This window comes from Rattus norvegicus, chromosome 9 (genome assembly GCF_036323735.1).
Source record: "Rattus norvegicus strain BN/NHsdMcwi chromosome 9, GRCr8, whole genome shotgun sequence".
Classification (NCBI taxonomy): domain Eukaryota; kingdom Metazoa; phylum Chordata; class Mammalia; order Rodentia; family Muridae; genus Rattus; species Rattus norvegicus.
In genome coordinates this window covers 53,482,856-53,510,121 of record NC_086027.1, presented here as the reverse complement: position 1 = coordinate 53,510,121, position 27,266 = coordinate 53,482,856, and the positions used below count along the sequence as shown (strand labels likewise).

The 27,266-nt window shown below is 43.5% G+C and overlaps 1 protein-coding gene across 1 annotated transcript; it reads right to left on the bottom strand.

Moving 5' to 3' along the window:
• Window positions 1-5,430: 5,430 nt before the first annotated feature.
• Ecrg4 (ECRG4 augurin precursor) lies at window positions 5,431-25,082 on the bottom strand. Its single transcript, NM_001271051.1, has 4 exons — window positions 24,717-25,082; window positions 18,632-18,679; window positions 10,092-10,249; window positions 5,431-5,764 (listed from the first exon to the last, which is right to left on the bottom strand). The coding sequence occupies exons 1-4, from the start codon at window positions 24,793-24,795 to the stop codon at window positions 5,603-5,605; spliced, it is 447 nt and encodes a 148-aa protein (NP_001257980.1). The 5' UTR covers window positions 24,796-25,082; the 3' UTR covers window positions 5,431-5,602.
• Window positions 25,083-27,266: the final 2,184 nt, after the last annotated feature.

Sequence of the window (27,266 nt, the reverse complement as noted above, 5' to 3'; positions counted from 1 at the left end):
AGCAGGAAACTGACGGCAATCTCTCATCTCTAGGTCACTCTGCTGTTAACTTCAAGGAAGTCTGTCTGTCAATGGTACCTTGTTCCTTATTCCCACTTTCTCCAACAGGTTCCATTGGAGGAAGGATTGAACAAAGCCATCCACTATTTCCAGAAGGAGCTAGAGTGCCAGACTAACAACCAGTGCATCCAACCAGAGTGAAGAAGGGCTGGATGCACCACGGCTGAGTTAGCCTTAGGATATGAGACCCTATTTTACCCTTGTAAAGTGGACTTTTGTGGGTTTTTTTTTTAAAGACTTAAACAGGTGTCATGAAGAACAAACTGGAATTTTATTCTGAAGCTTGCTTTAAAGACACTGATGTGCCCTAAAGCTCCCTCGAAATCTGCAGACTTTGCCTTGCACCTTTTACATCTGTCTTTTTTATGCACAGCAGCCTAGATGCACCTCTGCTATTTTCAGGGTTTTTTTTAATCTTGCTGTTAGAGTGTATGTTGTAACTGTCACTGACGGTTTTATTTACTGGTTTCCTTGTGAAGCTGAAAAGAAACATTAAGTGGGGTGGAAAATGCCAATTATATAATTATATAATTATTATAAATATATAATTTATATATAAATATTTTATAAATATATAGTTTATATATAAATATATAATTATAAATTATACAATTATATAATTATTATAAAAGTGGATGCTTATAAATGAGATGCTATACTATGCATAAAGAATAAAAATCCAGAGGTATTGTCAGGTGGATGGTGGTGCACCTGTGTTTATTTGGGGGCAGACGAGAGAACTCTGTTGGAAAGCTTTGGATTTCTTTTTTAATTCAGAATTTTCTGAAGGTCTAGTTTTCAGTTGCAAACTTGACTTTGAAACATCCCCGTTGGCTTTTGATCAAAGATATTTGAAATCACTACTCTACTGTGTTGTGCTGCATGTTGGGGTGGGGTGGGGGACAATGTTAACGTATTCTTGGTTAACCAGGGTTAAATAATGCTATTTTAATGAAATATTGAAACTCATCGGTGATGGACTTTGGGTACAAAGGTTGTTTCTCTGCTTTGCATCAGATGTTGGGTTGCAGAGAATAATGCAATAATACTTGAGATCTTAGTTTGAGGGAGTTCAGAGAACATCCAGGTTTATACCATATTTAACTTGATGTGTGGCTGTTGGGACCATCTGTGTGCCACGTGGGCTGAATCTGTGCATATGATGCACTCATACATATATGTCCTTATCTGAAGTGCTTAAAAACCAACTGTTTCGGATTTCAGAGTTTATTTTGTTTAACTTGGGAACATTCTCCTGAACTATGCAATTTGAACATGCTAAATCCCAATGCTGAAGCGTTCTGGAGTCTCAAGTCCCGGAGTCCCTTCAGCACTGGGGATTTGGGGCTTGGGACCCAAATTAACTGAGCTGTGAAGTTTTCGGGACTCAGCCGGGGTTAAGATAAGTTTTGTGTCCTGTAGCAGCACAGACCACGTGGAAGAGAAACTTCCATTTTTCTGGTGTGGAATTCAAGCTGAGTGAAATGAAAGCCTTAGGGGTTTTCGCTTTCATTAAGAATTCTCTCAGGGTTTGTGCTAGGATTTTATTTTGCACTTTAAAAATAAATGGAAGGAAAGCACAATGCACAAAAGCAGCCTAAACAGATGCCCAAGAGATAAAGGTGTGGACCAGGGGATAGAAGTGATTGGAAACAGGAACTCATGTGGTATTTGAGCTTGGTCTAGTCTTCAAAACCATGTTGGGGTTTTAAAAAAAAAAGGTTTTGTTTTTTTAAATGAAAAGCTCTAGAATTCAGCCAAAGATGCTGACTCTGTCATGATAAATTTACCAGGAGATTCTGAAGCTGGATCAGAGATTGAACATGATGTAAGAAAGAAGAATCAAGAACAACCTACACAGACACACACACTTGCTAAGCACTGACTTGGTCATTAACTACATCCCCAGCCTCTTTCTCTTAGGCCCTATTATTTTGGTCTGAACTAAGCGATGCATCCTTTACAGAGATGGGGTGAGCAGCGGACGCTTGCTTGGGAATTAGTAAATGCTAAATTTGGACCAAAGAAGAATGAGAACAGAAATAGTTCAGAGCTTTATGTCTAATTAGGAGTATCCAAAATCCTGAAGACCCAGAATTCCCTTAGCTTATTACAAACTAATATCTGGAATTCTTTCATAAAATTCACTCTTCTGGTATCTATAGAATATTTTCAAAGTAGTAGAAGAGAGACAGATGTGTACAGTGAGTCCTCTAAGAAAGTGAGTAAAGCAGTGAAGAAAACACTCAAGTTTGAATTAAGCAAGATAGTATCTTAGTCAGAGAGGGAAATGAAGTTGAGGGGTGGATAGGGAATGGCTGCTGTGGTCCAGCAGGGTCTACATGGAGATACCTACTCTTCAGTGCAGTGGTGTTAAGAGAGATGTGTCTACGTAAATTGATGGAGGCAGAGAGGCACCCTTTCTATAGGAGTCCCAGTGGCTTCTACTGCTACCCTGAGAAGGCACCATCTGTGAACCAGAAAGAGGCCTTTACCAAACTCCAAAAGTTGTCAACACTTTGATCTTAGACTTTGTAGCTCTCAGAACTATAAGCAATAAATTCCTACTATTTATTAACTACTGAATCTATAACTTTTCTTTAAAATAGCAACCAGAGGCTGCATTTTGGAAGTGGTTTCCTTTGGGATGTCACTGTTGTTGCTTATGGGGAGAGATTGCTACAGTTTGGGCTCCAACAAGTTACAAACCATAATCTGAGTGGCTTGGGTTGCAGCTGCGGAATTGAATACTGAGCCCAGCCTTCTAGTCAGGTAGAATTTTATGGCATTATTTTTGATTATGGCCCTGGTAGTCCTCAGTCATGTGACCTTGATAGAAGCTGGGGTGAGTCTTGTATTGCTGTCAAGTTTCGTCTAGTAAGATTGTAAGGAATTTGGAGGTTCTTCAGTGATTCTTCAGAAACAAGAATTGCAAGCTAACTTTGCCGTGTATCTATCAAAGTAATTTGCTTAGATGACCTAGCCTTTCTTGGTGTTGATTGGTACCTTTGATGGGGTGTTAGAAAATTCTGTAATTCTGAGAATTTGATACCACAGTATCTGGAGACAGCAAGACTTTTCTGTTTTCATCACCAGGTTAGCCCACATATGTGTCTTGCTTACATCTTACTTAGCATGATAGGGATGGTGCCATTTTCATCTACATTGCAGCAAGAAAAATACAGATTTTCATCAGGAAACCTGAGCTGTGTGTGGAGTTGGTGGAGCTGGAACGTAGCTCAATGGTTCACGTGATAGCATTCAGCTCCATTTCCTGAGACACCAAGAGGGTAGAAACTTAATCCTAAAATGGTGCTCTAAGGAGGTGTCATGGGGTGGGGAGTGCAGTTATGTCAGTCATCAGAGTGCAGCCCCTGTGCACGAGTTCTGGTGTGTGTTCCCTGACTTCTACATGTGAAGACACTGCACGGAGAAGCCATCGCCACATATGACTGCTGGAATGGGTCCAAGTAAATCTCTTTTCTTTAAAAGGTACTCAGGTCTAGAGTATTTTACAGTATGAAACGTCAATAAAGAAAAGTGTCTTGGTATAGTAACAAAAGACTCCTACAGACTTCAGTGTTTTTAAAAATCTACTTGGATATTTGTTGGCTTCTGAAGTTTTGGTTTATGTTTATTGGTTTGAAGTTAAATGAATGTGATATAAAGACCCAGGATTAAGAGTCCAAATATTTGACTTAACACCAATTATTTTTTTTTTTTCTGGAGCTGAGGACCGAACCCAGGGCCTTGTGCTTGCTACGCGAGCACTCTACCACTGAGCTAAATCCCCAACTTAACACCAATTATTAAGTTTAAAATGCAGGAAGAAACGTTAAGAGAACAAGGTAGATATACTCTTCTTATACTTCCAGTAGGTACAGTAAAATCTTGTGGACATTGACTATGAAACAAACATAAGACTGAATGTGAATAGAAATGATGGCCTGCCCAGGGACCTCAGGCCTTGGGGAAAGATGCACTGTGTTAGGGACTGTATCGCACAGTCCAAAATTAATATGTCGTGATCTAAATTTTCCTTCCATTCGAGGACTGCAGAGCTTAGACCTATGTTCTATGAAGTTTAGTTGTGATAAAGACTTCAGAGTGGACCCTAATCTAGTCTGACTGGCATCCTTTTGAAAGGAAAGTTAAATGCTACACCTTTGCATTTACAAAAGCCCTGTGAGAACACAGCAAGGCAGCCATATGTAAGCATAGATGTCAGTGTGTGTGTGTGTGTGTGTGTGTGTGTGTGTGTGAAGATATCCTGCTGACAATTTTTTTTATTATTCTTAAGACAGAATCTCACTTGCACTCATGATTCAATTCCTCTTAAATATTGGGATTATAGGCGTGTTTTACCATGCCTAGTTTCTGCCTACTCCTTATCTTGAACTTACATCCTTTAGAATTGCAAGAAAATTATTATTATTATTTAAGCTACATACTACATTCATAACCACCCTAATAAGCTAACATTAGTGGTAAGTTCCGCGGGTTTTCCTTTTTGTCTCAGGAATTAGGATTATAAACTGGCAGTTAAAAAATAGTTGCCCCAGCAAAAAGCCTGTTCTCTCTAGCCACTGTGCTAGACAGAGGCAGTCCGGCAGAACAAAATTTTCACTAGAATCACTGCTAGAATTAAATAGTGCTTAAAACTATTCACTCCTACACTGCAGGTGTGTGGTGGTTGGATGCTTGGCCATAAGGAGTGACACTATTAGGAGGGATCCACCAAAATGTGATGCCCATTCTGAAAGGCCTCTTTCCAGGTTGTCTATGCCTTTTCATCCCTATAGGCTGTTGGGTGTGGCACAGGCTAGCTCACCTAGCCCTCTTCACCAGCTTCCATATCCACTCCTTACTTTCCTCTTTTTCTTTTTCCCATCCCAATACACTTCTTTTTTCCTTCACTCTTGTGAAGCTTGTTTAAACTTCATGGGAAATGGGAAGTGGTTTTTAAGAAACCTTTGCGGGTTGATTGAAGGACATTACAAATTTTATGGCAGTGTTATTCTGATTCCACTAACCTTCAAATCAGTTTGTGCTCTCTTTCCTGCATGGTTTGTTAAATAGGCCCTGCTCTGGCCTGCGTCCCAGGGCAGAGAAAGCCCCTCACTGCTGGTTAGAACTCTCCAGATCATGTTTAAAACTAAAATTCATCACCAACTGGATGCTCTTGTTGAATTGATATTTTGCATTTAGTACAAACTAATTTTAACAAGCAGACACCCCTGGCTTTTCTTCCTGTGCTGGCTAGATGCTGAAAGGATTCCTAGAAGGAAATATGGAGGCTCTCAAATGATGAGATAACTTCAATAATGGAGGCAAGTAGAAGTGTCGCGGCTCACTTTTCTCCCAAGTAAATTCTCTTTTTAAAAAAATGCTTTTATTTCTATTTTTAAGGGAGACGTATTGTTAAGTGCATGCATGAAATATAAAAGGCACTGATATTCTTTCCTTTAGCCTGATGTCCACGTGTTACAGTGGGGAAGGTCTGCTGAAGCAAGGCACAGGCTCTGTGGCACCTCAGGGAGCTTTAATAGTCATCATAGTTGACACTGGCTCCGTGCCTAAAGCCTTCCCGGCTGCGGGGACCAATGGCCGCATCTTCATCATAGTGACGCTGGTAGTAGTCACCATAGTAGTCATGGCCATTTTGGTTTCTGTTTAGCCAATAGTTGACATCATCTTCAAATTTCTGTAGGAAAAGAGAGAAAGAATGGTTTTGAAGACACACACTCCTCAAAAACACACAGAAACTATGGCTTTTCTCTAAGTGGCTTTTTGTTTGTTTTGTTTTGTTTTGTGATTGACAATCAGAATCTCAACAGCCGCTTGTTACAATATTTTGTTCACAGGTCAATCCAGCCTTAGGATACCAAGCAGTATGAACTACCTGCCCGCTAAAAAGTCTATGCCTATGCTTTTGGTAATTTCCACCATGCCAGGGTATATTCTACATCTGAGCACTTTTCTCCTTATGAGGTAAATGAAATGTGCATCTGTCAAATGCAGTAAAAGCCTGGCTGGCCCTCACTACCTCCACATCACTGTGGTAGATGCCTCCTTGTCCTGCTGGCCTATTCCTGGGATTGCTTGGCCTGCCACAGGGACTAAGTCAGCCACAGGTACCTTCAGCTCCGGGGTAGTGCATCTGGGACACCTCTTCCGTGTTCTTGGTTCGAGTGTGCACAGGCACAGAGTTCACTGTGCTGGGTCAAGAAGCGGCTGTGGGTGTCAAGCTCCGTGAAAACACTGGAAAACACCCAAAGCGAGCTAAGAGAGTCCTGGCTTACAAGAAACTTGCCGTGTGTTGGAGATAATTATGAAAGGAGAGAGCTACTGCTAATAAAAATAAAAAGGCAAAGAAACACAAAGGACCAGCTGTGTGTGTGTCCTCCTCCCGGAACTGCTCTGGCTCTGAATCGCCTTTTCAAAAGGGAGAAGACTATTTCGGATGGTGGAAAACTAAGATGGATTGTGGCGGCAACTTCACTCGTTGATCTAGTGCGAGGATGAAGTATTGAGGAGATAACAAAGACAGACGGATGGATGGCGGAAGGCAGAGCGATGGGCTTCAGGCAATGACTGTGAGCCCCTGCACCTGCTGAGACTAGAAAAACTGCAGGTTCTCTAGCACCACACTAGCCTCTTACATTGAATTTTCTAGTGGTTGGGTCTCAGGAATAAATTTTCATTTTAGTGGAATGGCTGGGGAACACTGAATGGAGTCCAGTTCCGACTTGCACTTTTTGGTCTTTGTGTTAGGATAATGGATAAACAATGTAAGGTGATGTGCGTTCAGTGAGAACCACTCTGGATTCTGCACTCGGATCTTTTCCCAGGTGAGTCCTGTGTGGGATGAGCCTCTCCAGGAACGCTGCAGGAAGCAGGGCTCCCAGGTGTCCCTTGACCATGTGTCTGACCTAAGGGGTGGCAAGGTTGGTGGACTGGAGGCATTTTAAACTGTAGTGATTCCAACTTACCATAGGCTGAGGGGCATCTGTCCTGAGGACCCAGAGACTGAAAACCCTAGGCTGGGCCATGAAATGGGGCTCTGGAGCCCACTTTGTCTTAGTGGTATGTCACCTCCTCAGTACCCCTCACCCTGGGGCGCCAATTCTGATCCCTCATTTGTTTGCTCCCCAAGACCATCATCTTCAGAGCCTCCCACAACCTGTGTGGCAAGGAGGGCACAGACGTTCTTACCTCCCTACATCTTTAGCCCAGACTTTCCCTACAACACCACATTCTGGGTCAGAGTAAAACGATCTTGCTGCTTGGGTTATCTTATTTTATTAGGTTTGAGGTTTCGAGTTTAAGTGCGGGTTTTAACTGCACTTAAAATATTTGATGAATGTATTAATAAGATAGGTTCAAGTTTGAATATAACTTTGAATATGGGCAGGGGGCAAAGATGAAGAGAAACTGTGCTATTCCAGTGCAAAGAACACCGCTTGTGGCATCTGAACATAGCTTCCTGTGGTCTCTATGCAAACTTAACCATTATAGTAGTCTTCCTCAATCCTTGCCATATTTTTTTAAAGATTTATTTATTTATTGTATATGAGTACACTGTAGCTGTTCAGACACACCAGAAGAGGGCATCAGATCTCATCACAGATGGTTGTGAGCCACCATGTGGTTGCTGGGATTTGAACTCAGGACCTCTGGAAGAGCAGTCAGTGCTCTTAACCACTGAGCCATCTCTCCAGCCCCCAATCCTTGCCATTTTTTTGTTTTGTTACTAGACATTATGTTTTAGCCATTTACCCATATTAAAAATTTAATAACTACTAAATGGTAGTCATTAAAGAGATACAAACTACCAGAAGATGATACAATATGCTCATCTACAAAATAAATAAATATATGTCTTAAATATTCCAAACAGAAGATGCTGATGACTCTAGGGGATGTGTAGCTTGACTGTCATAAGGACCCTTCATCGGAGTCCACCTGTTTCCCAGTGACTCTACCCAGGAGAAATGGATCTAAGAAAGGAACAACTGACACAGACAGAATACTGCAAATACATGGGTGAGTGCCAGCAGCAAACCACTGAACTGAGAATGGGACCCCCATTGAAGGAATCAGAGAGAGGACTGAAAGAGCTTGAAGGGGCTCGAGACCCCATATGAACAACAATGCCAACCAACCAGAGCTCTCATGGACTAAGCCACTACCTAAAGACTATACATGGACTGACCCTGGGCTCCAACCTCATAGGTAGCAATGAATAGCCTAGTGAGATCACCAGTGGAAGGGGAAGCCCTTGGTCCTGCCAAGACTGAACCCCCAGTGAATGTGATTGTTGGGGGGAGGGCGGTAGTGGGGGGAGGGTGGGGAGGGGGAGGGATTAGGGGGATGTTGGCCTGGAAACCGGGAAGGGGAATAACACTCAAAATGTAAATAAGAAATACTCAAGTTAATAAAGATGGAGAAAAAAAAAAAAGAAAGGAACAATTGATGCATAGATTCATTGGAGTTGTCAAAAGTGTAAAGTCATTTAAGCACTCGAAATCACTCCTGACAGAGTTTAGCTTACGTATGTAGCTACTCGCACAGCACAAGAAGATGTTTCTGAGCAGCAAAGGGACAGATGTATAGAAGCCGGGGACGGGCAGCAATGATGCAGCCACATGCTTTGTTGTAATGAGAGGAGGCTTTTCCTCCCTGCATAGTATGTCAAACGCCCTCTGTGAGCCTCATGTCCAAGAACATGGAAACATGTTTATCTTCCCGGCTGCGGATGCTCCCAGGCAGGGTGGCTATGTGGTCTACCTTGGACTCCTCGGCCACTCTGCGGATGTCTCCAGTGAGTGGAATCTAGGGTGCCTGTCTTGCTGCCTTCTTATCTGTACCTGTAGCCCAGACAACAGTATGTGACTTTAAATAGTCTCAGGAAACAGTCAACTCACTGATTTTGCCCACTGGTGCTTCCCATGCACATGAGCTGCAAAGCAGCTTTACTCCTAAGTGCATTGACATCTGCACGAACCCCTTCTCTTTAAAAAGTCTCTTTTTTATGGTATTCATGAATCCATCTTGTTGCTTCAGCCAATTCTGGGTAAAGATGACTTAGTGAGTTGTTTGAGGATGCCCAGTTGAAACTGGACAATGGGGCTGAAGGCATTTCTAGGAAAACAAGATTCTTCAGGAATCTAGATGCAGTCTTTTGGCTCACAGATTCCCTGAATCCCTCCTCTCCACCTGGCTGGCTAGAATGCAGTGAAGAGTTGGCCCGTACATTTGGAAAAATAGCCCTGTGGCTTGGCTATGGTTTGTGTGCTCATAGAAGCTAGAAGTTTGGTCCCCAGTCTGGCATTGCTGGAGAGCTGGAACTTTCAAAAGGTGCAAAATAATTCAGTCATGAAGGCTTTACCTACTAAAAGGACTAATGCAGTGGTGTTACAGAGTGGGTGAGTTCTTGTAAGGCTTGGTGGTTGTAAAAGTCAGTGGGTATGCTGACATACACCCATAATGTCAGCACTAGGGAGTTTAAGGTCTTCTTTGGCTATGTACTAAGTTTGAGGCCAGGCTAGGCTACACGAGACCCTGTCTCAATAAACAAAGAGAGAATAGCAGATTTATATGAAAGAATAAGAATATAGCAAATTTAGACTTCCTTTTTGCTTTCTATGTCACTGTTTCTTTTCTTTCTTTCTTTTTTTTTGTTCTTTTTTTCAGAGCTGGGGACCGAACCCAGGGCCTTGCGCTTCCTAGGCAAGCGCTCTACCACTGAGCTAAATCCCCAACCCCCTATGTCACTGTTTCTTAACACATACTCTTGCTCTTATGACACCATTTACCAGGGTGTTCTCACTAGAGCCAGTGGATTGCGACTTCAGACCTCCAGAACCACAAGCTAAACATGAATGCCGATTGTCTGATAGAGCAACAGGGAACAGACTAATATAAGAAGCCAAGCCTGACCTCTCAGGTTCTCTTTCTCAGGCCAGGCCTCTGCCCCACACAGCCTGCCCTATAGCATCCAAGGCTCCCCATCAGAAAAGCGTACTCACCGCCTCATCGAAGCCCATGTACAGGAACTGCTGGTACCACTGCTGTACCTCAGGTCGTGTACGGTCCCACAGCTGTCGTTTGGCACGCTTCAGGCCACCTAGGAATTCCTTTGCTGTGTGCTCAGAAACAGCTACGTTCGTCTTTGATGGAACAGGTCCTGAAAAGATTAGTTCCCGGAAGACAAAGAATGGATTAGTTTTTGTTTTGTTTTGTTTTGTTTTGTTTTGTTTTTTACATTTTATTTTTTTTTTTTATTAACTTGAGTATTTCTTATATACATTTCGAGTGTTATTCCCTTTCCCGGTTTCCGGGCAAACATCCCCCTCCCCCCTCCCCTTCCTTATGGGTGTTCCCCTCCCAACCCTCCCCCCATTGCCGCCCTCCCTCCCCCAGTCTAGTTCACTGGGGGTTCACTCTTAGCAGGACCCAGGGCTTCCCCTTCCACTGGTGCTCTTACTAGGATATTCATTGCTACCTATGGGGTCAGAGTCCAGGGTCAGTCCATGTTTAGTCTTTAGGTAGTGGCTTAGTCCCTGGAAGCTCTGGTTGCTTGGCATTGTTGTACATATGGGGTCTCGAGCCCCTTCAAGCTCTTCCAGTTCTTTCTCTGATTCCTTCAACGGGGGTCCTAGTCTCAGTTCAGTGGTTTGCTGCTGGCATTCGCCTCTGTATTTGCTGTATTCTGGCTGTGTCTCTCAGGAGCAATCTACATCCGGCTCCTGTCGGTCTGCACTTCTTTGCTTCATCCATCTTGTCTAATTGGGTGGCTGTATATGTATGGGCCACATGTGGGGCAGGCTCTGAATGGGAGTTCCTTCAGTCTCTGTTTTAATCTTTGCCTCTCTCTTCCCTGCCAAGGGTATTCTTGTTCCCCTTTTAAAGAAGGAGTGAAGCATTCACATTTTGATCATCCGTCTTGAGTTTCATTTGTTCTAGGCATCTAGGGTAATTCAAGCATTTGGGCTAATAGCCACTTATCAATGAGTGCATACCATGTATGTTTTTCTGTGATTGGGTTACCTCACTCAGGATGATATTTTCCAGTTCCATCCATTTGCCTATGAATTTCATAAAATCATTGCTTTTGATAGCTGAGTAGTATTCCATTGTGTAGATGTACCACATTTTCTGTATCCATTCCTCTGTTGAAGGGCATCTGGGTTCTTTCCACCTTCAGGCTATTATAAATAAGGCTGCGATGAACATAGTGGAGCACGTGTCTTTTTTATATGTTGGGGCATCTTTTGGGTATATGCCCAAGAGAGGTATAGCTGGATCCTCAGGCAGTTCAATGTCCAATTTTCTGAGGATCCTCCAGACTGATTTCCAGAATGGTTGTACCAGTTTGCAATCCCACCAACAATGGAGGAGTGTTCCTCTTCCTCCACATCCTCGCCAGCATCTGTTGTCCCCTGAGTTTTTGATCTTAGCCATTCTCACTGGTGTGAGGTGAAATCTCAGGGTTGTTTTGATTTGCATTTCCCTTATGACTAAAGATGTTGAACATTTCTTTAGGTGTTTCTCAGCCATTCGGCATTCCTCAGCTGTGAATTCTTTGTTTAGCTCTGAACCCCATTTTTTAATAGGGTTATTTGTCTCCCTGCAGTCTAACTTCTTGAGTTCTTTGTATATTTTGGATATAAGGCCTCTATCTGTTGTAGGATTGGTAAAGATCTTTTCCCAATCTGTTGATTGCCATTTTGTCCTAACCACAGTGTCCTTTGCCTTACAGAAGCTTTGCAGTTTTATGAGATCCCATTTGTCGATTCTTGATCTTAGAGCGTAAGCCATTGGTGTTTTGTTTAGGAAATTTTTTCCAGTGCCCATGTGTTCCAGATGCTTCCCTAGTTTTTCTTCTATTAGTTTGAGTGTATCTGGTTTGATGTGGAGGTCCTTGATCCACTTGGACTTAAGCTTTGTACAGGGTGATAAGCATGGATCGATCTGCATTCTTCTACATGTTGCCCTCCAGTTGAACCAGCACCATTTGCTGAAAATGCTATCTTTTTTCCATTTGATGGTTTTGGCTCCTTTGTCAAAAATCAAGTGACCATAGGTGTGTGGGTTCATTTCTGGGTCTTCAATTCTATCCCATTGGTCTATCTGTCTGTCTCTGTACCAATACCATGCAGTTTTTATCACTATTGCTCTGTAATACTGCTTGAGTTCAGGGATAGTGATTCCCCCTGAAGTCCTTTTATTGTTGAGGATAGCTTTAGCTATCCTGGGTTTTTTGTTATTCCAGATGAATTTGCAAATTGTTCTGTCTAACTCTTTGAAGAATTGGATTGGTATTTTGATGGGGATTGCATTGAATCTGTAGATTGCTTTTGGTAAAATGGCCATTTTTACTATATTAATCCTGCTAATCCATGAGCATGGGAGATCTTTCCATCTTCTGAGGTCTTCTTCAATTTCCTTCTTCAGTGTCTTGAAGTTCTTATTGTACAGATCTTTTACTTGCTTGGTTAAAGTCACACCGAGGTACTTTATGTTATTTGGGTCTATTATGAAGGGTGTCGTTTCCCTAATTTCTTTCTCGGCTTGTTTCTCTTTTTATAGAGGAAGGCAACTGATTTATTTGAGTTAATTTTATACCCAGCCACTTTGCTGAAGTTGTTTATCAGCTTTAGTAGTTCTCTGGTGGAACTTTTGGGATCACTTAAATATACTATAATATCATCTGCAAATAGTGATATTTTGACTTCTTCTTTTCCGATCTGTATCCCCTTGACCTCCTTTTGTTGTCTGATTGCTCTGGCTAGAACTTCAAGAACTATATTGAATAAGTAGGGAGAGAGTGGGCAGCCTTGTCTAGTCCCTGATTTTAGTGGGATTGCTTCAAGTTTCTCTCCATTTAGTTTAATGTTAGCAACTGGTTTGCTGTATATGGCTTTTACTATGTTCAGGTATGGGCCTTGAATTCCTATTCTTTCCAGGACTTTTATCATGAAGGGGTGTTGAATTTTGTCAAATGCTTTCTCAGCGTCTAATGAAATGATCATGTGGTTTTGTTCTTTCAGTTTGTTTATATAATGGATCACGTTGATGGTTTTCCGTATATTAAACCATCCCTGCATGCCTGGGATGAAGCCTACTTGGTCATGGTGGATGATTGTTTTGATGTGCTCTTGGATTCGGTTTGCCAGAATTTTGTTGACTATTTTTGCGTCGATATTCATAAGGGAAATTGGTCTGAAGTTCTCTTTCTTTGTTGTGTCTTTGTGTGGTTTAGGTATAAGAGTAATTGTGGCTTCGTAGAAGGTATTCGGTAGTGATCCATATGTTTCAATTTTGTGGAATAGTTTGGATAATATTGGTATGAGGTCTTCTATGAAGGTTTGATAGAATTCTGCACTAAACCCGTCTGGACCTGGGCTCTGTTTGGTTGGGAGACCTTTAATGACTGCTTCTATTTCCTTAGGAGTTATGGGGTTGTTTAACTGGTTTATCTGTTCCTGATTTAACTTCGGTACCTGGTATCTGTCTAGGAAATTGTCCATTTCCTGAAGATTTTCAAGTTTTGTTGAATATAGGTTTTTATAGTAAGATCTGATGATTTTTTTTTAATTTCCTCTGAATCTGTTGTTATGTCTCCCTTTTCATTTCTGATTTTGTTAATTTGGATACTGTCTCTTTGCCCTCTGGTTAGTCTGGCTAAGGGTTTATCTATCTTGTTGATTTTCTCAAAGAACCAACTTTTGGTTCTGTTGGTTCTGTTGGTCCTTTTTGTTTCTACTTGGTTGATTTCAGCTCTGAGTTTGATTATTTCCTGCCTTCTACTCCTCCTGGGTGTATTTGCTTCTTTTAGTTCTAGAGCTTTTAGGTGTGCTGTCAAGCTGCTGACATATGCTCTTTCCTGTTTCTTTCTGCAGGCACTCAGCGCTATGAGTTTTCCTCTTAGCACAGCTTTCATTGTGTCCCATAAGTTTGGGTATGTTGTACCTTCATTTTCATTAAATTCTAAAAAGTTTTTAATTTCTTTCTTTATTTCTTCCTTGACCAGGTTATCATTGAGTAGAGCATTGTTCAATTTCCAAGTATATGTGGGCATTCTTCCTTGATTGTTATTGAAGACCAGTTTTAGGCCGTGGTGGTCCGATAGCACGCATGGGATTATTTCTATCTTTCTGTACCTGTTGAGGCCCGTTTTTTGACCAATTATATGGTCAATTTTGGAGAAAGTACCATGAGGAGCTGAGAAGAAGGTATATCCTTTTGCTTTAGGATAGAATGTTCTATAAATATCCGTTAAGTCCATTTGGCTCATGACTTCTCTTAGTCTGTCGACATCTCTGTTTAATTTCTGTTTCCATGATCTGTCCATTGATGAGAGTGGGGTGTTGAAATCTCCCACTATTATTGTGTGAGGTGCAATGTGTGTTTTGAGCTTTAGTAAGGTTTCTTTTACATATGTAGGTGCCCTTGTATTTGGGGCATAGATATTTAGGATTGAGAGTTCATCTTGGTGGATTTTTCCTTTGATGAATATGAAGTGTCCTTCCTTATCTTTTTTGATGACTTTTAGTTGAAAATTGATTTTATTTGATATTAGAATGGCTACTCCAGCTTGCTTCTTCTGACCATTTGTTTGGAAAATTGTTTTCCAGCCTTTCACTCTGAGGTAATGTCTGTCTTTGTCTCTGAGGTGTGTTTCCTGTAGGCAGCAGAATGCAGGGTCCTCGTGGCGTATCCAGTTTGTTAATCTATGTCTTTTTATTGGGGAGTTGAGGCCATTGATGTTGAGAGATATTAAGGAATAGTGATTATTGCTTCCCGTTATATTCATATTTGATGTGAGGTTATGTTTGTGTGCTTTCATTCTCTTTGTTTTGTTGCCAAGACGCTTAGTTTCTTGCTTCTTCTAGTGTATAGCTTGCCTCCTTATGTTGGGCTTTACCATTTATTATCCTTTGTAGTGCTGGATTTGTAGAAAGATATTGTGTAAATTTGGTTTTGTCATGGAATATCTTGGTTTCTCCATCTATGTTAATTGAGAGTTTTGCAGGATACAGTAACCTGGGCTGGCATTTGTGTTCTCTTAGGGTCTGTATGACATCAGTCCAGGATCTTCTGGCCTTCTTATTTTCTGGCGAAAAGTCTGGTGTGATTCTGATAGGTCTCCCTTTATATGTTACTTGACCTTTTCCCCTTACTGCTTTTAATATTCTTTCTTTATTTTGTGCATTTGGTGTTTTGACTATTATGTGACGGGAGGCGTTTCTTTTCTGGTCCAATCTATTTGGAGTTCTGTAGGCTTCTTGTATGCCTATGGGTATCTCTTTTTTTAGGTTAGGGAAGTTTTCTTCTATGATTTTGTTGAAGATATTTACTGGTCCTTTGAGCTGGGAGTCTTCACTCTCTTCTATACCTATTATCCTTAGGTTTGATCTTCTCATTGAGTCCTGGATTTCCTGTATGTTTTGGACCAGTAGCTTTTTCTGCTTTACATTATCTTTGACAGTTGAGTCAATGATTTCTATGGAATCTTCTGCTCCTGAGATTCTCTCTTCCATCTCTTGTATTCTGTTGGTGAAGCTTGTATCTACAGCTCCTTGTCTCTTCTTTTGGTTTTCTATATCCATGGTTGTTTCCATGTGTTCTTTCTTGATTGCTTCTATTTCCATTTTTAATTCCTTCAACTGTTTGATTGTGTTTTCCTGGAATTCTTTCAGGGATTTTTGTGACTCCTCTCTATGGGCTTCTACTTGTTTATTTATGATTTCCTGATATTCTTTCAGGGATTTTTGTGTCTCCTCTCTATGGGCTTCTACTTGTTTATTTATGTTTTCCTGGAATTCTTTCAGGCATTTTTTCGATTCCTCTCTGTAGGCTTCTACTTGTTTATTAATGTTTTCCTGTGTTTCTCTAAGGGAGTTCTTCACGTCTTTCTTGAAGTCCTCCAGCATCATGATCAAATATGATTTTGAAACTAGATCTTGCTTTTCTGGTGTGTTTGGACATTCCATGTTTGTTTTGGTGGGAGAATTGGGCTCCGATGATGCCATGTAGTCTTGGTTTCTGTTGCTTGGGTTCCTGTGCTTGCCTCTCGCCATCAGATTATCTCTAGTGTTACTTTGTTCTGCTATTTCTGACAGTGGTTAGACTGTCCCTATAAGCCTGTGTGTCAGGAGTGCTGTAGACCTGTTTTACTGTTTTCTTTCAGCCAGTTATGGGGACAGAGTGTTCTGCTTTTGTGCGTGTAGTTTTTCCTCTGTACAGGTCTTCAGCTGTTCCTGTGGGCCTGTGTTCTGAGTTCACCAGGCAGGTCACTTGCAGCATACAAGTTGGTCTTACCTGTGGTCCCGAGTTTCGCTCGCGGGGTACTGCCCATGGGCTCTCTGTGGCGGCAGCAACCAGGAAGACCTGTGCCGCCCCTTCTGGGAGCTTCAGTGCACCAGGGTTCCAGATGGCCTTTGGTGTTTTCCTTTGGCGTCCGAGATGTATGTACAGAGAGCAGTCTCTTCTGGTTTCCCAGGCTTGTCTGCCTCTCTGAAGGTTTAGCTCTCCCTCCCACAGGATTTGGGTGCAGAGAACTGTTTATCCGGTCTGTTTCCTTCAGGTTCCGGCGGTGTCTCAGGCAGGGGTTCTGCCGCTCCTGGGCCCTCCCCCACGGGAGCCCAGAGGCCTCATACAGTTTCCTCTTGGGCCAGGGATGTGGGCAGGGGTGGGCAGTGTTGGTGGTCTCTTCCGCTCTGCAGCCTCAGGAGTGCCCACCTGAACAGGCGGTGAGGTCTCTTTCCCACGGGGTCTGGGAGCAGAGAGCTGCTGCGGGCCGGGATCCGAGGGTGTGGGACTTCCGGTAAACACAGGACGTGCCCGGTCCTAGAGAAATTCTGCCTCTGTGTGTCCCGATTTCACCAGGCAGCTTTCTTGCAGCAGACAAGTTGGTCTTACCTGTGGTCCCGAGGCTCAAGTTTGCTCGCGGGGTGCTGCCCACAGGCTCTCTGTGGCAGCAGCAACCAGGAAGACCTGTGCCGCCCCTTCCCTGAGCTTCAGTGCACCAGGGTTCCAGATGGCCTTTGGTGTTTTCCTCTGGCGTCCGAGATGTATGTACAGAGAGCAGTCTCTTCTGGTTTCCCAGGCTTGTCTGCCTCTCTGAAGGTTTAGCTCTCCCTCCCACGGGATTTGGGTGCAGAGAACTGTTTATCCGGTCTGTTTCCTTCAGGTTCCGGCGGTGTCTCAGGCAGGGGTCCTGCCGCTCCTGGGCCCTCCCCCACGGGAGCCCAGAGGCCTTATACAGTTTCCTCTTGGGCCAGGGATGTGGGCAGGGGTGAGCAGTGTTGGTGGTCTCTTCCGCTCTGCAGCCTCAGGAGTGCCCACCTGACCAGGTGGTGAGGTCTCTTTCCCACGGATTAGTTTTTGAAAACAATATCATCTTATGTTTTAAAAGGTTCGTATTCTTGTCTGTGCCATATACACGCAGTACCAGTAAAGGCCAGAAGAGGGCAATATCCCCTAACCAGAGTTATAGACAATTGTGAAATACCATGTGTATGCTGGGAATAAAATCCTGGATTTCTGAAAAAGCAACCAGTGCTCTTAACAACTACTGAGCATTTCTCTAGCCCCAGGCTATTATTAGAATTTTAATGTGGCTCAAATACTCTGTGTTTTGAATTGACACATAGAAATTGTAAATATTTATGCTATACATATGAAAGGATCAAAGTGGGTTCATTGACATTTCCCTCCTTTTAAATGCTTATCACTTTTTCACGTTGGGAAGCTTTAAACTCTTTTGTAGTTGTCCATAAAATGTGCAGTGGATTGCTCCAAGCTGTAGCCACCCTGCCGTGACACAGCATGTTATATGCACTTGCTTGTTATCCAACCTCCCCACCTCACTCCCTCTTCAGGTTCTGCTACAAAGTAGGGAGGAAGGTAAAGGATTGATTAACCTGAAACATGGCTCACATTTTCTAATTTCTTCAACACCTAATTTTAGAGACGGGGATGAAGAGAGGAGGAAGGATGTTCACCAGACAAGTCAATGGATCCATTTGACCTAACTATAACCGCGACCAAGAGCTCACATTTTGTCTTCTAGAGCATTATACTTCTATGTCTCCTTGTTGCTATCGCATAAGTCAGAAACTTTGTCCTCATTCTGTTCATATTTTTCAGTAGAAATTACTAATGGAAAGGTTTTCCCATGGGAATGCCTTCTCCTAATTGCTGACTGGATAGACAGAGCACCAACAATGCCATTCTAAACCTACCCCACCAGGTAGGGTCCTCAGCTCAGGAGTGTTTCACAAGTCTAAAATAATCAATATTCAATTAACGTTGTTCCACTGTTTCTGAGTTCACACTGACAGCTTTGGGGGGAGTGTGCAAATGTTTACTAGTAATAATACTTACCTAGTAGAACGCCACACCCATACCCACAGAACACACCCCCCAGATCTGCAAGCCTTTGAGGAGCGAATTCGTTCTCATATCCCTAGCACAAGCCCTCGATGACACAATCATCATTGCTGTTCTGCTGCTTGCGGTCACGAGTGAACACATCTTCACCCACTTGAGGCAAACTTACCTTCTCGTTTCTGAAGCATCTTCTTGAGTTTGTTTCCACTTACGTCACCTGCATAAACAAACACAGAAAGCAGCTTCAGAGCCCATCATTCCTAAAATGTTTGCACTTTGTGCAATGCAAAAGTCGGAGTTATAAATAAGAACTGCTGTTCCCCGCCTTGATTTAACGGATCTGTAGTAAAGTAATGAATGGGTTTGGGGGTACTCGCCACACAAGAAAAATAGTGCACGGTATCTGGTGCTGATATGGATGACAGAGTTAGTCCATAGATGACAAGAGCATTGCTGATTGAGCTTTCCTTGCTAAAGCGTTGTTTTTAGCCCTAATGTCTTCCTGCGTGGGAGCTGCTTATTATAAGCATCTTCCAGCAAACATTATCTTCATGGAATAACAGATCTTATAATGCCTTCTTCCCAAATTTATAATCCTCCAGGAATAATCTCTTGGGGATTTCAGAGGTAAGCTTATTTTTTAAGGATATTAAGATGTTCTCACTGGACTCAGGGTGGGCTCTATGCCCACGATGCAGATAAATACAGGCTGGGCAGCCCCATGAGAAAAAGCCAGACAGAGGAGAGGCTTCTATGGCAAGCCTGAGAGCTTGACTCTTTAAAATATTTGTATGGTTTTGCAACTTTCTCTAATTGCCTTCTATTTGAGCTTAATTTGGGGGTGGTAGGGGAGCACTGGCTGTTAAATACACTCAGTTTTTAAAGAGTTAAACTAATCAGCCTGATAATTTGATAGGAAATAGCATGTCCAGCCTGAAAGAATATACCCTCCATTCAGTGAACTGGTACTGAGAGTTGTACGCAGGCTCATGAAAGGCCTCATGAAAGGTAGACCCAAAGCCCCTGGAGAAGACACTCAGCATCCTAAATAAAAAACAGAGCATCTACAGGGGTCTGGAACAGCCATGAAGACCCAGGCTGGAGAAGGCCACAGTGAAATAGTAGTGCTGTCTTCCCATCAGGATGCTTAACCCCTCCGTTCATTCAGATTCCGAGAAAAGGACGAACTTGTGCTTCCATCTACAAAAGGGGTCCAAATGGTTGAGAACTTGCTTCAAGTATACACCCACAGGAGTGTGTAGCTGGGGTATAACAGGGTCACATAATAACTCCATTTCTAGTTTTCTGAGAAACGTCCACACTGACTTCCATAGCGGCGTTTGCCAGTTTACTCCCTCTAGCCATGAATAAAGGCTCCGGTTTCCCTACATCCTGTCCAGCCCACTTTGTCATTTGTTCTCTTCATGACAGCCATTTTGACTGGGACCAGATGGGATTACCTCAGTTTTAATTGGGAGTTCTCTGGTGCCTAAGGAAGTTGAGCACCTTTTTAAATGCATCAAGATACTTGAATGCTCATGTTTGCTGCTCCATGAGCCACAATAGCTAGGGAACGGGACCAGCCTGTGTATGTGTCCACTCACAGATGGATCCATCCATCCATACAGAAAATTTAAATCAAGTTATGGTCAAAAAATGGATAAAACTGGGGATCATTATACTAAGTGAGATAAGCCAGATTGAGTGTTCCGGTTTGACTCCTTTGGCTATGCTAAAACATGTCCAAAAGAAACTTAGGAGAGGGGAGGGTTTGTTTGGCTTACACTTCCAGATTAAGGGAAGTCAGTGTAGACACTCAAGAGCCTTAGAAAATGAACTCTGTTTGCTGGCTCACTCTCTGGCTGGCTCATTCAGGTTCGTGCTCAGTTAGTTTTCTTACACAGCCCAGAACCACCTTCCCAGGAAATGTCACTGCTCCCGATGGTCTTGGCCCTCCTACATGGATTAACAATCAAGACAACACATAAAAGACATGACCACAGAGCAAGCTAATAAGGCAGTTACTCAACTGAGACTATTTTTAGTGATTCTAGGCTGTGCCATGCTGACAATTGATGCTAATGAGGACACAGAAAGGACAAATAACACACTTTTTTCTCATGCTGAACCCAGAATTTATATGTGTGTGTTTTTATGTGTATGTATACATATTGAGTGTAGTTCATAAGTCTAGAAAGGGGGTCATGAAAGGCAAAGGAGACCGTTTAAAAGGTGGGAGGGTAATTTGTCTTTACTTTTCTATTGCTGTGACAAAATACCATGATCATGGCAAGTTAAAGAAGAAATCATTTAGTGGGCGCTTATAGTTCCAGAGGATGAGTCCATGGGGGAGAGCATGGCACTTGAACTAGTTGAGTGCTTACTCCTAATCTACAAACAGGAGGTAGAGAGAGAAAGAGAGCTCACTGGAAATAGCATGGGCTTTTGAAACCTTGAAGCCTACCCTCAGTGACACATCTCCTCCAACAAAGCTACACCCCAAAATCCTTCCCAAACAATTCTACCAAAGGGGGACCAAACATTCAACAATATGAGCCGATGGGGCCCATTTTCATTCAAACTACCACAGTATATCTTGTGATAAGAAACTAGGAAGGGGTTGACCACAGAGAGCAATGATGAAAGGCCCACCAGGAAGATGTGGGGTGGAGATAAGAAAGGAGGAGAGGAAGAGGGCCAAAATATGTAAGAAATGGAGGAAAATGAAACATATTACTCCATATGATAATTGTAAAACTAAAAAAGAATATCAAAACAAAGTATCCATTTGGGGTTCTGGGTGTAGCTCACTAAATACTCACTTAGCATGATGAGTCCTGGGATCAATCCTCAGCACATCAACCAAAAAACCTGTACTCTGGCTGTCAACAATACACCAATAAGGCTGGAAAAACACATTTTTTAGTAAGAACTCTTGCATAAATGATTTACTATGTTATCAAGGAGAAAAAAATAGTTAATATTCAAAGCCAAGAGCCAGCAACTGATTGTTCTACTCAATGTCTCTGTCTGTGTCTGTGTCTCTGTGTGTGTGTGTGTATGTGTGTGTGCACATGTGTGTGTGCATCTGTGTATATTTGTGTGTGTGTTAGTGCACCTAATGCTCACCATGTTTCTAGATCCACATCACTCTTACTAAGCACAATCCATACAGCCACACCGCTCAGCCTGCTGTAGCATGAATATATTGCCTGCTGGCTGCTAGTGTGGCAGTATCCTCTGGAGAGCCTGGCCTATGCTCTTGGATGGAGTAGGGAAGTCCTAGAACTTACTCAAGTGCCTCCCTGGTGATCTTATGGGTATAGTGGCAACACTTTCTGGGCTCTCCTAGGACAGTCTTGATTTACAGCACCTCCTTTTGTTCTCAGAAGTCCCAGCTTGGAGGATAATACATGGCCATCCGAATTTTAGAGAATGGATAGCATAGAAATACCCTGAGAAGAATCTATAAGAGTCGTGCTAAGGAATGAGTGACAGAAGTGGCTATTGTCCTGACATCTTGCTCAGGGGAGCCAGTACATGCTGGGCAGGGAGCTAAGGAGTTAGCGTAGCTGGCATCAGAGTATGGTGGTTTCTGTGGTCTGTATGCAGGTTGTCTATGGCGGTGTGGCTGTTTTAACGTCAGAGTTCAGTGTAGCCAGCTATCAAGAAATAACTGTCCCATCTCTGCTTTGTCATTGTCCTGATCAGGCCACCTCTCTGCAGTTGAAGGTCACAGGAAACCTGGAGAAAGGACCCCCTCCCCTAAATTTCCCCCTTGTGGTTTGAGATGATCTCAGCTGTTCCTGCAGCCATACCTTCAATCCACCACCACGGGCTCTAACTCTGGAACTGCAGACTCTAAATGTGTTCTTTTATAGTTGTCATGGCCATAGTGGTTTATCACAGCGATAAAAATAGGAAAGTAACTAAGATAGTAATATTCCCACTGCCTGGCCGCCACGTAAAGATGGAGAAAGTGCCACCAGGAAGTTCCTTATTAAGAATTAATGCCTCCGAGCACACATCAGCACGGCTGAGAACTGGCAGAAATGATTCTCTAACCAGGAAGGCAGGGCTTCTGCTAACTGCTATACTCCCCTCCTAATCTTAAAACTCAATGAAGAAATCTGTGAAAACATTTGCCAAAGCATAGAGACACATTCTTGGTTCTAATATTAACATTCACGAGTCTCTTAACATTTGTCAGTCTCTAACAAGCCACGGGACAGTACACAGGGAATTAAGCACTGCCCTCCATCTGTTTGCCTTCTGTAGATGTACTTAACAATTAATGGATGAAATGCGGTGCGATGCCGAAAGAGACATGAGGTTTGGGCTATTCCTGCAAGCCTGAAATTTCTTGTAAGTGTGAGTCGTTAGTACTTAAGGAACGAAAGCTCCAACACAGCAAATCTTCACTGTGCAACTGAAAGGCTTGGGGAGGTCCCATGCCATGAATTATGAATGCCGCTGCTATGCCAACCCCGTACATCCAGCTATATATTAATACATATAGTTGGATACCAGACTAAATCTGCTTGAGGAAAGGAGGAAAGAACAGAAGAAGAACCGTTGGTCCCTTACTACAACATCCCTAGCTGTCATTTCGAGGCTGTGAGGAAAAGCAGTCACGAATGTAGCAAATCTGGTTACCTGGGATTAGAATACACGGGGGACTGAACACATACAGACTCTCAAGATGCCTGACTCCGAAGGTGAAATCAAGAGGGGGCTGTGATCATCTTCTTCGTGAAATGTGCCTGGATGCCACAAAGAGTCACGTTTGGGGGATGGAGACGTGGATCCTCTGCTGAGAGCATTGGCTCTCCAGAGGACCCTGGTTTGATTGCCACAAACTACATGGCAGCTCTCAACCTTCTGTCACTCCAGTACCAGAATTACAATACCTTCTTCTGGCCTATGCAGGTATTACATACATGAATGAAGTACACAGACACAGGTGTAGGCCAAACACCAATACACATAAAATAAGGGGGAGGGGGGAGAGGAAATAGTCATCTTTGAGACTCAGTGTATTTTCATCCTGCATTATAAAGTTCACATTTCAGTTCAGTGATGTTGATACTGTAACTCATTCCACTCACTCACCTCTTAGCTTTATTAACTGAGTAAAATGTGAGAACTGATAACAAATGGCCGGCAGCCGTGTTCACAAGGCTAACTCACAAGAGGGTACTGCTGTCACTTGCAACAGTCACCCTTCCAACCAGAACAAGCTCCCTGTTGTTTTCATGGTCTCCCCTGCCATGGCCTTGCCTCCCCTCACTCTGGAGTTTGGTTTACCTGCTCCGAGAAAGCAAGAAGGAAGCACAGAGACACCGAGTGTCTTCTCTATCTACACTCGTCAGTGGCCAACCCCTTTGCACTGAGACACACACCAGTCTCGGCTGATAGGCAAGTAGTTTAATGTCCTTCAGCTCCTGTTCTCTTGGCAGTAAATCTAGGGTCACCCTGCTGCCTCCCAGAGTTATACACCTCAAAGGCACTCCAATGCCCGGGAGCTCACCTGTGACCTCTAAAGACTCACACAAAACAATACTCTCCAGGTTCAGAAGGTAGGGTCTGGGTATAAAGTATGAAGGCCTGAACTTGCTTTAGGGTGTGCTGGAAAAGTGCTTTTAATGGAGAAAGAACTGGGGATTTTCAGTTGATTCAGCTAAATATGGTAGAAATATATTAGCTAATGCGTAGATATATTTAATGTTTAAATATAATAGCTAGTGGAAATGTAGTAGCTAATGATTCAGCTGAATAGAGTAGAAAAAGTTAAACATTATTCAACCTTAAGAGCCGATGCCTGCCCTATCTGAAATATCAGAGCAGCTCTGCTTTGCAGCCTGAATACCTTCAGTCAGCTCTGTTGCCCTTAACTGCCTGGAAGGAAATTCGGGAGAGAGAGCAGCTTATCCTGCCCCTGAATGCTACTCCCTTCAAGCCTCCACCATCCCCAAGTTAGCACTTCCTGTGGGTCCTTTGGCTCCCTATTCCTTTTGCCCAAGGTTGCCCCTCAGTCTACAATATTCTCTTTGAATTTGATTCCCTCACTGCCTGCCCAAGTGCACTCACTGAAACTTAATGCGAGTGCAAAATCCTAGACCCGGTTTCTCGACGTCTTCTTGGTTCAGAACAGGCTAAGAGCAGGATCATATGCAAGCGTGAAGCACCCCATTTCCAATCTCCTTCCCCAGCACCCTCAGTACTCTCCCCCAGGCCAGGCAGCCTCCACTCACCTGGACCCAGACACAGCAGAAGGAGCAGCGCGAGCCCAGCTAGGGCCAGGACTGCAGGCCGAGCAGAGGAGGTGCCCATGGCGGCAGTGTGCTGCAAAGTGGCTGGAGGGATGACTGGAGCGGGGACCCAGGCTCAGAGAGGCAGGCGCGAGAGAGCTCGGGTGTCTTTGCTCGGGGCGGGACCCACCGGGCGGGCAACTAGCCAGAAGGCCAGGCCGTGGGCCAAGCTTCAATTCAATGCCACCGAGGCACACTGCCCTGCGGGTCTGCTGCAAATCACTGAGAGGAGCCGCGTGGCTAAAGGGGAGAGGGCAAGACGGATGCCAGGCACAGCCCAACCAGGCTGGACAGAGAATGCTGGCTCACTCCTCTTCCCTGCGCACCCCCATTCCTCTCCAGCACAGCCCTCCCTTAGCATCCCAGGCCTTTGGCTTCAGGCTCAGGCCTTGCCTTTTAAAGTAGCCTTTGGAATGTTCTTAATTCTTCCTGCAGGGTCTCTATTTATGATATTTTGAAAGATTCTCGGTTCAGAGCCGCAGTCCTGGAAAAACATGTCATCTCGAACTGCTGCAGTGCAAAAGCCTTGGAAAGACGAGGGTTTTCCCAAAGTCTTTAGTGAACACGCTGTGTGCTGTGTCCATTGTGCACACTCTCATTCTGGGATATTTGAGCAATTGGAAAAGGAGGCAGAAATCACTCATTTTCTCAGCAGCAGGCTTGACCACCAAAAGAGGTCATAAAGCAGTGTGCCCAACAAAAGTGAAGACCGGCCAGGAGTGTACTTTGTGGTACAGTCTTGACCACTATGCAGGGACTGGTTTCCATCCCCAGCAGCAGCTCGATGGAGCACAGACAAACTGTTTTCAGCTGGTGAATGGCAACTTGGCTTTAGAGGCTTTCCCCAGTCAGTTTCTTCACAGAGACCCTCAGTTTTAAATCAATGAGAGGTGCTTAATCAGGCCATTCAGGGAGCCACCTTCTCATGGAGAAGGGTTTCTCCAGCAGGCAGGAGAAAATCAGTTTAGCCAGCAAAGGAAGAGAAAGGAGAAAGGGAACTACGTAAACACTGATTTTAGAGTCATAGGTGTAGGACAGTTAGAAGCTTGCTGGTGCATACTGCCGGTCACTCCTGATCTATCAGGTGTTGGATAAGACATAGCAATCTGAACTTTATTTAACAAACTCTCAGGGATGCTGAGGCACAGCTCAGAGGGTACTGAAACTTCCCTGTCCTCTTGCCCTTCTCTTGGCCTCGGTGAGGAGAATCTTTTCTGCCTTGTAGGCTGAGCGCAGTGGGGAGGAACATTCTGCACAAATATTTAGATAACTCGTCTTTCCGTGTGTGGGTCTCTAAAGTGGAGGCTACAGCATCTGCTGTACTGAGGTGAGAAGTCCATGTGGAGAGCCTTGTATGCTGTGAGCATGCAAAAATGTTGGTAATTATCGTTATCACCTCCACTCTGTCTGGCCTCTGTGTCCTGTGCTCAGTGCCTGCCACCTGTGGTCTTTCTCCCCTTCCTGCCCAGGGCTGACTCTCAGGAGCTATCAATCTGGAATGATGCCACTTCACCCTTAGTGCCATCGTCACCAGGGCTTTTCAAATGCTGCCTGACAAGTTGTCTTTCAGAATGCTGCAGTGACATCTGCCTTAACTTCTGCTTTGCAGATAATTTGGTCACAGAGGAGCAGGGGATGTGCCCTTACCCTCTGGGGATGCCATTAGCCCAGCACTCTACAAGGAAGCTCTGCAGGATGGGTCACATAGGACAGAGAGACGATCTAACCCAACCTCGATCCAGTACCACATCACAGGAGATGGCAAGGGAGCCGTTACAGTGGAGTAGGTTCCATTCCAGGACGGCCATTTTTGTAGGTTGTGGGAAATGGAATTGGGGTGAAGCTCTTCATCCTTACAACAGAAGCCTGAAAGATTTATGGGTAAAAGGATACAACATAAGAGGTTTGTCCTAAAATGCTTAATGAAGGGGCTAAAGAGATGACTCTAAGGTTAAGGTACTTGTTCTTTTGTAGGGAACCCTAGTTCAGTTCTAGCACCCACAGAGCAACTCGTAACCACCTGTAACTTCAGTGCCAGGGAAATCCAATGCCCTCTTTTGACTTTCATGGGCAGATATGTAGTGTATGCAGTGCACATGCCTGTGTGCACATGAAAAATACACACAAAATAAAAATAAAATGCATCTTTAAAAATACCTTAAAAAAGAATTATAATAGATTATTCTTTTGCCAGGAAACCATGCACACCATGAGCTTCCAGTTGTGAGATTATATATATATATATATATACATATAATCATATATATATATATGTGCATATATATATATATATATATATATATATGACTAGATCTGCATGTATGTATACCCCTAACAGTCATATACTGAAATCCTACTACTCCCCAAGGTAATAGAGGGGGGTCTGTAGAAGATGATGTGGTTATGTCCTTATAAAAGCCTCTGGAGAGATCCCTACCCCTTTCCACTGTGGGAAGACAGCTTGAGAAGGTGCTACCTACAAACTAGAAGTTG